At 37.6% G+C, this 14,653-nt stretch overlaps 1 protein-coding gene across 1 annotated transcript in view; it reads left to right on the top strand.

Moving 5' to 3' along the window:
- Positions 1–14,653, top strand: part of RYR3 (ryanodine receptor 3) — a 681,173-nt gene that overhangs the window by 651,365 nt on the left and 15,155 nt on the right. Inside the window, exons 94-102 of the mRNA XM_043982013.1 lie at positions 2,157–2,357; positions 3,742–3,872; positions 7,723–7,765; positions 8,301–8,428; positions 8,957–9,017; positions 9,484–9,630; positions 11,541–11,675; positions 12,825–12,981; positions 13,656–13,720. Of these exons, the coding sequence (XP_043837948.1) occupies positions 2,157–2,357; positions 3,742–3,872; positions 7,723–7,765; positions 8,301–8,428; positions 8,957–9,017; positions 9,484–9,630; positions 11,541–11,675; positions 12,825–12,981; positions 13,656–13,720 (1,068 nt within the window). The remainder of the gene's footprint in view (positions 1–2,156; positions 2,358–3,741; positions 3,873–7,722; positions 7,766–8,300; positions 8,429–8,956; positions 9,018–9,483; positions 9,631–11,540; positions 11,676–12,824; positions 12,982–13,655; positions 13,721–14,653) is intronic.

Below are 14,653 nucleotides of genomic sequence, written 5' to 3'. Positions count from 1 at the left end.
AATTATAATAGTCTCCTTTTTTTGCTACCACAAAAAGTGCTGCAATGAATATTGTGGCATACATGGAATCTGGGTTTTTTTTCATCTCTTTGGGTATATGCCCAGTGGTAATTTAATTTGACCAAAGAGTGTGAATAGTTTAATGACTTTTCTCATATAATTCTAAGTTGTTTTCCATAATGATTGGGCCAATTCTTAGCTCTACTACTTAGCTCCCATAGTATTGAGGTTTTCTGTTCTTTTTATCATCTTTGCCACTTTTAGGAATACAAGATGAAAGCTTGGAGTTGTTTTTTATTTGTGTCAGTTTTTAAATTCAATATCCTTTGAATATTTATCTATATTAAAGTAATTCTTGATCTTATATATTTTGTCAATTGCTTACATCAGACTTTTATCAGAGATGTGTGATGCAAAGATTTTTTCCCCCAGTTAACTGTTTCTCTTCTTACACTATCCACATTGCATAAAATGAAAAGGCTTCTTGTAGAGAGCAATCAAAATTATTCATTTTATCTTTTGGGATCACCTCTTTCCTTTTTCTTTTCTTTCTTTCTTTCTTTTTTTTTTGTATTGGGAATGTTCACCCTAAAATTTTGTGAAAGCTTCATCCTTTTTTCCTTTAATTTTACAAAAAAAGTTTTAATATAGGTCCCATATCTATTTGGAAACTATTGTAATTTATCATGTTAGATGGTGGTCTAAACCTAATTTCTTCCCAAACTTTCTAATTTTCATAGTTGTCTTATCAAATAGTCACCCTTCTTTTATATTTGTTCTTAGAATTACTGAACTTTGTGCTCAGTTATGCTGATTCCTGCTTAAGTTATCTCATCTGTTCCATTTATTTTCTTTTTCTTTTTAATGAGTATCAAATAGTTGCAGTGATTAATGCTTCATTCTTTTCTTTTCATTCCAGCTTTTTCAAAAAATTCCCTTTATATTCTAGATATTTTGTTCCTCCAAAAACAGTTTGTTATTCATTTATATGGTTTTATAAGGAAATCCTTTAGTATTTTGACCATCATGGCATTAAAATGTAAATTAATTTAGATAGCATTTTTAATAATGCAGCCTAACCCAACCATGACTGATAAATCACTCTTGTCTTCCTTTTTTTCTACAGTGTTCCATAATTGTATTTATACAAACCCTGTGTAGTTATCTTGAATAGAATTTTTCTTTCCATTACTTTCTCTTGGTTTTTTGTTGGTGTTTTTTAGAAATGCTGATTTTTATATATTTATTTTGTAACTTGCTACTTTACAGAAGCTATTAATGATCTTGGTCACTTTCATAGTTGATTCTCCAGAGTTTTCTAAGTAAACCATTTTATCATCTGCAAAGATAATTTTACCTCCTTTTGGCCAATATTTATGTATCTAATTTCTCTCTCATCCTTTTTTCATCTTTTCTAGAACTATGCCAAATAATATGGGGATGGGGGAAGCAGGGCATTCCTTATATATTGTTCCTTGGCTTACATTCTTATCTCAGTCTATATCAGTGAGCATGCCAATGACAAGGGGGTGGAAGGGAGGGAGCTAATACTTGGTTAGGCACATGTTCCTCTGGTGTGAGGCTCATTGCCCTATATCTTTTATAGAGTGGGGCCTATATAGTCTCTCCAAAGTAAAAATTATTTCTTTGTTGATTTTTTGGAGCCAGTGTACCTGATACATCTGCATTTGGCTTAGCTCCATGAGTCTGCCTTGTATGTCAACCCAGGACTCTTTGATGTCATGGCCTCAATAGAATGCACTCTCTTAACGATCCTGATTGTTCAGCCTAGCCCCAGCAAAAGGCATTCACAATTTTCAACCTATGTTCTTGGGTAACAAGCATAGTTGTCATATAAACTGACAATCATAAACAAAATACACAATTCACAGAGTCTGCTATATTTATGTTTATTTAAGTAGAATGTAACCAGATTTTAACCTGTTCTTACCTGTTAATATAAAATCAACTTTAATTCATTATTACAACCATGTCCTCAAATTAGTTGGCAAAAGGAAGAATCAATTGGGAAGACTAATGACCACAGACTCCTTACACCTTTCAAAAGTGTGTGTGTGTGTGTGTGTGTGTGTGTGTGCGCGCGCGCGCACGCGTGTGCGTGCATGTGTTTGTGTGGCGGGGGTATCTTGTACTAGGTAACTGAGGAGCCCTTTGAGGATGATGCAGAAGCCTCCAACCTGTGGACTCCCTTCAAGGAAGAGGAGGAAGAAGAAGAAGGGATGGTGTTCTTTGTCCTGCAGGAGAGCACTGGGTACATGGCACCAACACTGAGAGCTCTGGCCATCATCCACACCATCATCTCCTTTGTGTGTGTTGTGGGCTATTACTGCTTAAAGGTGAGTACGTTCCCACTTTTTCTTTGACCTCTTCTTTTTTGTATGGCAGAGGGTGGTCATACCTAAACTCTTTGCCTGTAAAGGAGCTAACAGATCTTCTCACTCTCTGTACAGTCTCTGTTACTTTCCTTCTACCCTTAAAAGTGCTCTGTCCTCAAAATCGTCCATTCTTTTAGGTAAAATCTAAGGAAAACAAAATTTAACCCCTGTGGATCAAACATCTGACAAGGTTCAAGTAATTAATCATCAGGCAATTTATTAATTGACTAGTATGTGCCAGGCATGGTGCTAAGCACAGTGGTCTAAGACAAAAGTGAAACTGCCCCTGAGGTTGTAATCTACTGGGGGAGATGATATGCTTAAACAAACAAGCCTACAAAATAGATATAGCATGATTGGGAGTACAGAGGGAATTAACTGAGGTGGTGGGGAAAATCAAGAAAGGTTTCATGAAGTTGCCACTTGACTGAGTCTTGAAGGAAACTATGGAATCTAAGAGGCGGGGTGGGAGGGCAAATACTAGGCATGGAAGACAGATAAATGGAATGGTGGAAATGACAAACAATAAACAAGCTCACTGTGACTGACAGAGTGTTTGAAAAAAAAGTGTAACGTTGTAACAAGTGTGTAAAGGTAGGTTGGGTCTTGAAGGGATTTAAATGCTAAACCAAGGAGTTTATATTTACTTCTAGACATAATAAAAAGTTATTGGAGTTAGGGACAGCTAAGTGGTGCAGTGGATAGAGCGCTGGCCTGGGATTCAGGAGGACCTGAGTTCAAATTCAGCCTCAGCCACTTGACGCTTACTAGCTGTGTAACCCTGGGCAAGTCACTTAACCCCAATTGCCTCACCAGAAAAAAAAAAAAGCTATTGGAGTTTACTGAATAAGAGAGTACACAATCAGACCTGAACTATAAAAAAAAATACTTGGCAAGTGTGTAAAGGAAGAGTAAGAATTCAGGACATGAAGCCATTTGGTAGGCTATTGCAGTAGTCCAGGTAATGGGGCTAACAGGTCCAATTTGGTCTGAGATTTATGTTTCACCTTTATATTTTTGTCCCTAACAAGTAATAGGTACTTAAGAAATGCTTGTTGATTGGCAGACCATTGGAACTAATGTAAACTTCCCAGGAATAGACCAGAGCCAGATAAATATCTTGAGAGAAGTATGGAAGAAAAGTTGATAAAGAATATTTACTGGGCCATAATGACACATAGATGGCTTATTTCCAAAATAAGCAGATCATAAATTCCCATCCAAATGGATATTCCAAAAGAAGAAATTTTATCCCAGATGTTTGATGGGTTATTATGGAAATAACTGAAGGGAGAAGTCACTTTGATCAGGAATTCCCTGACTCCTATCTTCTTTCATTTCTCAGGTCCCTTTGGTGGTGTTCAAAAGGGAAAAAGAAATAGCCAGGAAGTTGGAGTTTGATGGTTTATATATCACTGAGCAGCCTTCAGAAGATGACATCAAGGGGCAATGGGATCGCCTAGTCATCAATACACCGTGAGTATCTTATCTATAAAAGGGAAAAAAGAGAAAAAAATAGGTTTTTGTCTCTACTTTTTCTCAGGCTTTGGAACATAAATGTTTGTTCACTTATTTCGGTACCATTTATTAAGCACCTACTATGTGCCAGAAACTGTGCTAGGGATAGAAAGGAAAACAAAGAAAGCTTCTGCTGTTAAAAAGTTCACAATCCAATGAAGAAAACAACATGATAACTATGTACAAATAAGATATGTGTGGAATAAATTCAGTTAAATCTCAGGTGAAGGTACTAAAGTTAAGGAGAACTTAAGAAAGACTTCTTGCAGAAGGTGGACTTTAGATGAGACTTGAAGGAAGTCAGAGGGTGGAAATAAGGAGGGAGAAACTTTTATATTTGATCTTAGAAGAAAGGAAGTGTCACAGGAATTTATTGAATAGGAGGTTGATATGGGCAGACCTATACTTTAAGATCAGTTTGACAGGTGATTGGAGGATGGACTGGAATGGGGAGGAACTTGAAACAAAGAGACCCACCACGCAGGCTGTTGCAATAATCTAGGCACGAAGTGATGAGGGCCTGCTCTAGGCTGGCAACAATGTCGGAAGAAGAGGTATAAATTACAAGACTTAGCAACTAATTGGTTGTAGGGATAAGGAGAGTGAGAAGTTGAAGATAATAACTGAAAGACTTGGAAAGGGGTGGGAACCTTCAATAGGAAAAAACAAGGGTTTGGAGGGGAAAGATTTTGTACTCATTTTGAGATATGCTAGTTTAAGAAACCTATGAGATTTCCAGTTTGACATATCTAATAGGCAGTTGGAGATGAGTCTGAGGTCAAAAGAGAGGTTGAGGTGGACAAATAGATGAGTCATCTGCATAAAGATGATTATTCAATCCATGAGTGCTGATAGATCAACAAGTGAAATAGCATAGAGGGAGAAGAAAAAAGGATCCAGGATAGAGCCTTGGGGGACAATAGAGAATAAGCGGGCCTCCCCAAAAATGTTTTTGCAAATGTCGTGATGAGGATAATAATCTCTTAACTGATTCTTTATTGCTTAGCAATACCTTTTCTGTGTGGGAATAAGACTATCTGTTTCATACTTAATTCATTTTTGTACAATTAAGTAACTTTTAGGGGCAGGGCGCACTACAAAAGAATCTAAAGAGAAGTTTAATGTCAAGCCTCTCTTGACTCCAAGTCTAGTATTATGTACACCATATTAATCTTTCTCCAGTACATACAAACCATACATCTTAATTATTTATAGCTATTATTCTGATTCTGATTTGTTATAGTTTATTGAGTTCTGAAAGGCATGCGGACCACACTGTGTATTGGGAAGATGATATTTTTCAGACATTTGGTATTTGCACCTATAAATGGCTGGAGAAAGCCTTCCAACTTCATATTTTATGAATTGTAGTATCATCTATTTCATTTAGACTTCCCTCTTCCCCTTCCCTTGGGCGATGTGCATGGTTAGGGGGTAAGACTTGGAAGAATACCCAGCAAAGGAGACTGAGAATGGATGATCAAACAGATAGAAGAACCAGAGAAGAGGAGTGTAAACAAAACCTAGAGAAAAGAGAGTATCAAGAAGAGAGTAATAAACAGTGTCAAAGACTTCAAGAGAAGATGAGGAAAATGAGGATTAAGAAAAGGCCACTGGATTTGTCGATCAAGATATGTCATTGGTAACTTTAAAAAGAGCAATTTCAATTGAATAATGAGGTTGGAAATCAGACTTTAGAATTAAGAAAAGAGGAAAAGAAATTATTAAGACTGCTCCTCTCCTTAGAGACACAAACAATAGGGATAAGGAGAGTGAGAAGTTGAAGATAATAACAGACAACTAAGAAATGTAGTCCCTGACAAAACCATTCATTAGCATCTAAGATCTAACTTTGGTGTATGTAGCATTATATTGTACCTCCCTTTGGCTTCTGGGACTAACTCCCACTTCAACTTCTTTAACAAAGCAGCTGGAACCAAAGGTAACCTGTATGAATAATTGGAAGGAATAGTATCATGGAGTGACTGAGCAAATCTAAATCCATGGGACCAAGTCCAGTAGCAGCTTTTCCCTGATTCTCAGTGTATGGATTAGATGGTCTTCAACCTAATTCAGAGGCCCATGAAGAGGGACTAAATTTAACAGTGTGCCCTGGGCCTGCAACTGTGTGTTTGCCTTGTCCCTTCAGCTGGACTGTCCATCCCTAAAAGGTATAGACATGCCTTTACTTCCATTGTTGTGTTCCATATAGCATATGTATTCAGTAAATACTTGTTCACTGATCCTAATTCTTTTGGAGAAGTGAAATCCCAATGAGCCCTAAATTGTGTAACTCTCCTCTCCTTCTTGTGGTAAGGGGATAATAATAATATGAGGCAGCTAGATGATACAGTAGATAGAGCACAGGCCCTGGAGTCAGGAGAACCTGAATTCAAATCTGGCCTCAGACACCTACCAGCTGTGTGACCCTGGAAAAGTCACTTAACCCTGATTGCTTCAAACATCTGGGGCCATCTCCAGTCATCCTGATGTATATCTTGCCACTGGACCCAGATGACTCTGGAGGAGAGAGGGAGGCTGGTGACTTTGCACACAGCCTCCCTTACTTAAATCCAATTCACTGCAAGTCATGACATCACTTCTCAATGTCATGGTCCTCTTTGAGAATGAAAGACAAACAACAAGAAGATAATAAGCCTCCTTGAGTTATCTATAGTAAGCTAAGTGACCAGTGAGTTTTCCTATACCTTTTTTTTGGGGGGGGGCCAATGAGGGTTAAGTGACTTGCCCAGAGTCACACAGCTGGTAAGTGTCAAGTGTCTGAGGCCGGATTTGAAGTAAGGTCCTCCTGAATTCAGGAAGCCACCTAGCTGCCCCCTCCTATCCTTTTGAAGTCCTTTTTAATATTTTATGACTACAGTATACTTTTCAGCTGAGGAATCAGGGTTTTCCATAACACATTCCTAAATTGTTAGGGTAGAATGGAGATGCAGTGTATAGTATGCTGGACTTGGTGTCAGAGACATGAGTTAAAATTGTACATAATCTACTTACTAGTTCTGTGGTCCTGGGCAAGTCACTCAACCTTCCAGTCTCAGTTTCCTCACCTGCAAAATGGTGTTGCTAACAGCAAAACCAAGTATAAGATCTTTCAAAAAAAATTTGCTTTTTTCTATTGAGGGTTACCACCATCCTCCCAGTCACCTTATTAGCTATTACCTTACAGGGTTGCTATTATAATTAAAGGAGATATTTTTAAATCACGTATCTTAAAGCACTATATAAATGCTAGCTATTATTATAAAATGAATCCTGTCCTCATCTTCAAGAACAGTAGTTAGGTAGATACATAATCTCAATATCACTCACTCCATTAGCAATGAAGCCAGTCTTCAAAAAGTCAGGGACAGAATAAAAAATAGGCATAATTTAATAGAGACAATGAATTTTTCTTCTGGTTTAGGATTTACTTCTGTTGGGATTAACTTGTAGATTTAATTACTCTCTAATGCTGTTGTGATGTCTTTGATTAATATAATTACTATTTAATAATTAGAAGCAAAGAGAGATAAGCTTTTCAGGGTGTGCAATTCTAACTTCTTAACCAATGAATTAATGGAGGAAAATAACCCAGCAGCCACTTACCAGAGCAGAAATGCACAGAACCTTAAAAACTCAGTCAAATCATGCAACTTTCACAAACCAAACCTCTGTTCTCCAAGGCAGAAGGCTCCAGAATGGAAAAGCCAAGATCAAGATCCCTGAAAGGTCATTAAGGTCACTTCATCAATCTATATGCTTTCCCTAATATTGAGAACTTCCCTTTCTCTTTCTCTCTCTGCTACAGGTCTTTTCCTAGCAACTACTGGGACAAGTTTGTAAAGAGAAAGGTATGCTCTATTAACAGGGATGGATTGTCTTGCCATAATGGAAATCTAAGACAATATTTTTAATGTGCTAGTATTTGATGTGATCTTATTATTCCTGAGAAAAGTAATCCGTGAAAAGAACTGTGTTCATGTGTCTGCATATGCAAAATGACAGTTTTATTCCTAGATAACCACATTCTGAAAAGCTTGGTGCCTACACTTGATTGTGAGATCTTAATTTACAGTCATTGTCATCTTTTGCAAAACAACTTCTTATCTCTTTCCAAAAAAGGGAAAATACCAGCTTGAATATATATGGCAGTTTTTAATCTAATAGTTGTAGAAGCTTGATTTTCCATCATGGGTTTTTTCCACCTTCATCCCTTTTCATTTTGAGTCCCTTCCTAACTGATTCTACAGAAAATTCTTCCATGTTTTATCAAATCCCAAGAGATACTGGAACGCAATCATCCAGTCCCACTGCCTCATTTTAAAGTAGAAAGTGGGTGGTAAATGTGTGACTGTCAGGCTTATTTTGTCTTCCTTTCTTTTTCAGGTGATCAACAAGTATGGTGACCTCTATGGAGCAGAGCGTATCGCTGAACTTCTGGGTTTGGATAAAAATGCCCTTGACTTTAGCCCAGTTGAACAGACAGAACCAGAGGAGGCTTCCCTTGTGTCATGGTACTTAGATGACCATCTGTAACTAAAGAAGTTTGGTTAAAACCGAACCATTTTTTCCTCTCAATCCAACAAAGTTGAGTGGTATTTTCTTTAGTGTGTAGCCATTAATTATTTTCACACAAAAGCTAGCCAAGGGGAAAAATGGTTAACAAGTAATTTAATACCCATCTGTTTCATGTGCCCTTCCACTCCCCTTCCTGATATCAGGTGTCCCATCTAGGCTTTGGTTAATTATATGTGTAAGATACAGAAAAGCTGGAAGTGGGGAATCCATAATAAAAACAGTTTTGAAAAGGTTAAAGATCCCGGGTTCTTTGTGTTCAGGGTTACAACTTTTAAAAGTCCAATTCAAAAGCCAAGATTTCTAACTAAACCATTCAGCACCTCCAGAGGAAAATATACAACTTCATCAAGCTCCAAGTTGTATTTCACTTGTTAAACATGGGAGAAAGAGGTTAATTTCCTCCTTATTAAACACTTAACTAACTCTCGACATTTATGAGTTTGAAATTATTTGGTCCTCTTTAGGCTGAGCTCCATCGATATGAAGTACCATATCTGGAAGCTGGGAGTTGTTTTTACCGACAATGTAAGTTATAACTGCTTAAGGAAAAATAAGATTCTGCTCATTATTACTCCAATGGGTGCAGATATAGAAATCATCCTTTTAGAAAGTCTGAGTCAGAAATTCAGGAAGGCTTGTAGGGTAATGGGCATCCAAATAGTGGAATAAAATGAATTTATTATCAGAGGATGTGGACCCAAAAGCCACCCAAGGATGCTCCCCACTCAATTTAGAGAATAGGACAAGGCTGAGTGGTCCCCCAAACTTTGCCTTATTTAGCTCAGAGAACCCCAGACCTAATGCTACAGCCCCCACATCTGGGCCCATGCAGTTCTTTAGCTTAATGATGAGACAACTACCATCACTTCTCCACAGTGTAGATATGATGATATTCAAATATCTTTGTCCAGTAGGTAATCACAGGACATGGAAAATTATGACAGGGTTTGAGGAAATGCTTAACTTTTCTCCAATTGGACACTTTTCACAGTCCTTCTTATACCTGGCCTGGTACACGACCATGTCTATCCTTGGTCACTACAACAACTTCTTCTTTGCTGCTCACTTACTGGACATTGCAATGGGTTTCAAGACACTGAGGACAATTTTATCTTCTGTAACTCACAACGGCAAACAGGTAGGAACTACTAAGGAATAAAGTTTATAATGATGTGGAACAGAAAGAAAAGTGAAGGACCAGAGGTTGGGGTGCAGAGAAAAGGATGTGTTATCTTCAAATGAGAGGAGTAGGTGACGGGATAATGTAATAAGCAATCTAACAAACAAAATAGTTGTATCACTCATAATTATCTAAAAAAAATATGAAATAATTTGTGCAAAGTGTTTAAGTAACCAGAAAATACTATTTAAATGTTGGCAATTATAATCATTCAGAGCAGGATCTTATTGTATATCATTTTGGGGGAGGCAAGTCAGGGTTAACTGATTTGCCCAGGGTCACACAGCTGAGTAAGTGTTTGAAGTCAGATTTGAACTCAGATGGTCCTAACACTCCAGAGCTAGGGCTCTATCCACAGTATCACTTAGCTGCCCCTTTCCTTTCCCGCCCCCCTTCATATAACATTCTTGAGGTAATTGATTTTAGACTGTATCCACTTTCTACTAACAAAGCTCCTTAAAAACTTTGAAATAATTGGACATTTCCCCATAACCTCAAGGATAGCTTTTATTTTTGAAATCTAAAAAGGGCCAATTTGGAGAATTTATCATTCCAACTGCCCACCTAACTTCTTTCCTTTCATCAACTCCACATCTGTTGACTGAGTATTCAACTCACTAATCCTCCAAGGGTTGTGGGCTTCTCTGGAAGGGATGAAGAGTGTGAGGCAGAACCACACTAAGGCTGAGCAGACTTTACATTTGTTTAAGGTGAAAGAGATATGGAATATAAGGAAACAACATGATACAGTGGGACAATAATAAAAAATAGAATATAGCACTTGAAGATTTTCCAAGTTCTTTGTAAATATTATCTCATTCTTTCCCCATAACAGCCATGGGAGGTTTTGTTGTTATTGTTCAGTTGTTTCAGTCGTAACCCCATTTGGGGTTTTCTTGGCAGAGATACTGGAGTGGTTTGTCATTTCCTTCTCAAGCTGATTTTACAGATGAGGAAACTGAGGCAAACAGGGTTAAGTGACTTGCCCAGGATCACACAGCCAGATATGAACTCAGGAAGATGAGTCTTCCTGACTTCAGGCCCAGCACTTTTATCCACTCCATCACCTATCTGCCCTAGCCATGGGAGGTACTTGTTATTATTATCCCCTTTTTACAAATGAGGAAACTAAGACAGAAGTCAAGTGACTTTTCCAGCATCACACAACCATAAAGTGTCTGAAGCAGAATTTTAACTCAAGTCTTCCTGATTCCTTGTCTGGTGCTCTATATAACACACCATCTAGTTGCCTCTAAGAGTCAGAACACAAGGGTTCAAGTCTCAGTTTTGTTGTCTCTTATAAATTGCCCAAGGACACAGAGGTCATCATCTTTTAGATCCTCAGACAGTTCATCTGTAAAATGGGGGTGGTGGGATTGGTTAACTTGATGATCTATACAATTCCTTACAGTTCTAATAATCTATGAAACCCTCTCACTATCCACAGAATGGAAGTTCAGTGCTGACTCCAGGAATTTTGACTATTCCATGAAAATTGCTAAGTCTTGCCAGAAATTGTTTTCAATTTTATTCATTTATTCAGTAAATATTAAGTACCTACTATGGGCATTCATACAGATTCTTTTTCCTCATCTGCCTCTCTACTTTATTGCCCCATTTGGGAGGTCTTTCCTCTTTTCTTGCCCCCTAAACTCTCTGATTCTCCTTAGAGCCAAGCACCTAAATTATTCATAAATATATTTTCATTTCTTCTTCCTCTTTTTGGACCTTCCTTGCTATCTCTTTCAAGGACAGAAACAATTATTTGTCTTTGAACTCTGTCTGAATAAGTCAGAGACGACATAAGAAAAGCCATTAAAACAGAAGAGATTCTAGTTCCTTTTCCTCCTTTTTCCTCCCATGCCCAGCTGGTACTGACTGTGGGACTCCTGGCTGTTGTTGTCTATCTCTACACTGTGGTGGCTTTCAACTTCTTCCGAAAGTTCTACAACAAGAGTGAAGATGAAGATGAACCAGATATGAAATGTGATGACATGATGACGGTAACAAACCTGCCTTAGGCTCTGCCTTGTGACACCATATCCCTGGGAGATAAGAGCCTGTGGGCAGGTGTCTTGGAGAAGTCAACTTGGGGACCTAGAACTTACACTACAAGTCTTACCAATAGACTTAAGAAATTTTGGTAACAAGTTTTGTAGATAACTTTCTTTGACCACTAATCAAATTCTTACTGACACTGAGAAGCCCATTGCAGATTGATGAGTCATTAGTCCAAATGTATCTACAAAAATAAAGCAACTTTGGAAATGGAACATTTTAACCAATTAGTCCATTTTGTCAGTTGTTAGTCCTTGGTCTGCAAGGGCTGGGGGCACAGCCTTTTGACTTTAGCATTTTTTGCAGACTGAAATATTCTAAACTACTTTCATATGTCTTCTGCATGCCAAAAGCAAAGTTCATGAAAGGCTGGGAGGATTTCAGGGTACATTCCACATGGAGAGAAAAACTAAAAAAGTAAAAAGGCAGAGTCCTGGTTCAGCCAGGAAAGTAGTAAATCATTGGAGTCCTCAGGTCAAATGCAAAGAAGAGAAATCTACCCATTATGGGGAAGTGTCATATGATTCAAAGCAGGATCTTATCGTATAACTTTTTTTTGGAGGCAAGTCAGAGTTAACTGACTTGCCCAAGGCTGCATAGCTAGTAGGTTTCTAAAGCCATATTTGAACCCAGGTCCTCCTGACTCCAGGGTTGGTATTCTAACCACTGCACCACTTAACTGCCCCTTTCTATTTTCACCTTCATATAATATTCTTGAGGTAACTGATTTCAGACTATATCCACTTTCAATTAACAAAGCTCCTCAAAAGCTTTGAAGTGAGTGGACATTTCCCCATAACCTCAAGGATAGCTTTTATTTTTGAAATCTAAAAAATGCCATTTTGAAGGATTTATCATTCTATAACTGCCCACCTAACTTCTTTTCTTTCATCAACTCCACAGCTGTGACTAAGTAGCCGACTCACTAATAAGTAAATAATTAAGTACTAAAAACTAAATGATAAATTTTGTCTGAAAGCTCTCATCCTTTATGTTGCTTTCTTCTAGTCTAATCATGCATATCACCTATTTTGATTTTTTAAAATACTATTTTTTATCATAGCTTATACTGTCAAACCATCTTCTTTTTCTAGTGTTACCTATTCCATATGTATGTTGGAGTAAGAGCTGGGGGTGGCATTGGAGATGAAATTGAAGACCCTGCTGGTGATCCTTATGAAATGTATCGGATTGTCTTTGATATCACATTCTTCTTCTTTGTTATTGTTATCCTACTAGCCATCATTCAAGGTATTTTGAACATAGAAATGGTCTAATAAAACCCATTCTTGATTAAACATACAAAGATATGGTCTAAATTGTTAGAACTTGGCTTATGAATGCATTATAATTTGCTGTTAAATTATTTAAGGCCTATTCATACTTTCCTTGGCACACAGATGCTGTTATAGACTTATAAACATCCCTACTACAGCTCAATGCTGGTACTTACTGATTATTACAACTTAACCAGTGAGGCAGCTGAGGCCAAGAAAAGTCAAAAATGTCAAACTCTTTGTCAAGACATTAATAATGATGAACTCAGGCTTCATAACCCCCTTTTTCTACTCTAGTATAGTAACTCCTGTCATCTCTTTCCTCTGGCCTGATTTGTATGCCAGTATTTCCAAGAAGCTGCTGAACAGGAAGACAGTTTTCCAGATATAGATTCATATTGCATGATAAGTACAAGTGAATGAGAATCATACCCAGAATTCACCGATAAAGCATCAAGGTTTTGGTTTTTTAAACATGGACAAGTATTTTGTTTTTGTTTTAAATCTTCATGCTAATCCATCTATGATAGTAATCCTGAGATCTTAGATGAAAAGGAAATAGAACTTTGCCATTTCCCCAGCTATGGTACAACTTTATCCATGTGCATCATTTGGATAACTTAATTATCTTCATATTTAAAATCCTAGGTCTGATCATTGATGCCTTTGGAGAACTGAGAGACCAGCAAGAACAAGTGAGAGAAGATATGGAGGTATGCTTTGTATACACAGTCTTAGAGTATAGAGTACAGAGCTTTAAAAAAATAAGCTAGTCATACATATATCTGTGTGTGTGTATGTATGTATGTGTATATATATATATATAAACCTATATTGGATTGCCTGCTGTCGGGGGGGGGTGGTGGTGGAGAAAACATTTGACATTGGAAATCTTATGTAAACAAATGCTGAAAGCTATCTCTACATGTAACTGGAAAATAATAAAATACTTTTATTTAAAATTAAAAAAAAAATAAGCTAGTCACAGAGGGCTTAAATGACTAGCCCAGAGTTCCACAGGTGAACAGAATAGGACGAAAAGCCTAGTATCTGACTTCAAGGCTCATAAACTTCCCACTTCCACATGCTATCTCCCTCAAGTCCAGCCATGATTTTTTGTCAATCCAGAGTCAACCTACACACAATTATAAAGTAGATAAAACTTATTTTAGTGGTCTCAGTGGTCCTCTCCTACTATCCTCCAGTACCCTCATAGGTTCATTTAGAGCAGAGAGGAACTTTAGAGGACATATAGTCCAACCCTTCTCATTTTACAGATGAGGAAACAGGCCTAGAGGCCTTATGTGACTCACCCAAAATTACACAGGAATAAAGTAATAAAGATCAGTACCTAGGTCTCCTGACTCCAAGTCTTCATGTTACTCTGTGAATGACTGCATTGTTCCATCTGGGTCTGCCTACCCTAATAGCTTCCTGGTACTCCAAAGAACCTTTTCCTCCCAACTACATTAAAATTCTCCAGGAAGTATTTATATTTGAAGAGCAGCTTATTAACCCCAGTGTAATAAAGCTCTAATGGTTAAAATTTGTAAGAGATATTTTAGGGAAGAATGCAAGTCATTCCCCAGTTGAGAAATGATCAAAGGATATGAACAGGCAGTTTTCAGATGAAGAAATCAAAGCTA

This window comes from Dromiciops gliroides, chromosome 2 (genome assembly GCF_019393635.1).
Source record: "Dromiciops gliroides isolate mDroGli1 chromosome 2, mDroGli1.pri, whole genome shotgun sequence".
Lineage (NCBI taxonomy): Eukaryota > Metazoa > Chordata > Mammalia > Microbiotheria > Microbiotheriidae > Dromiciops > Dromiciops gliroides.
This window is presented reverse-complemented; position numbering and strand designations above follow the sequence as displayed.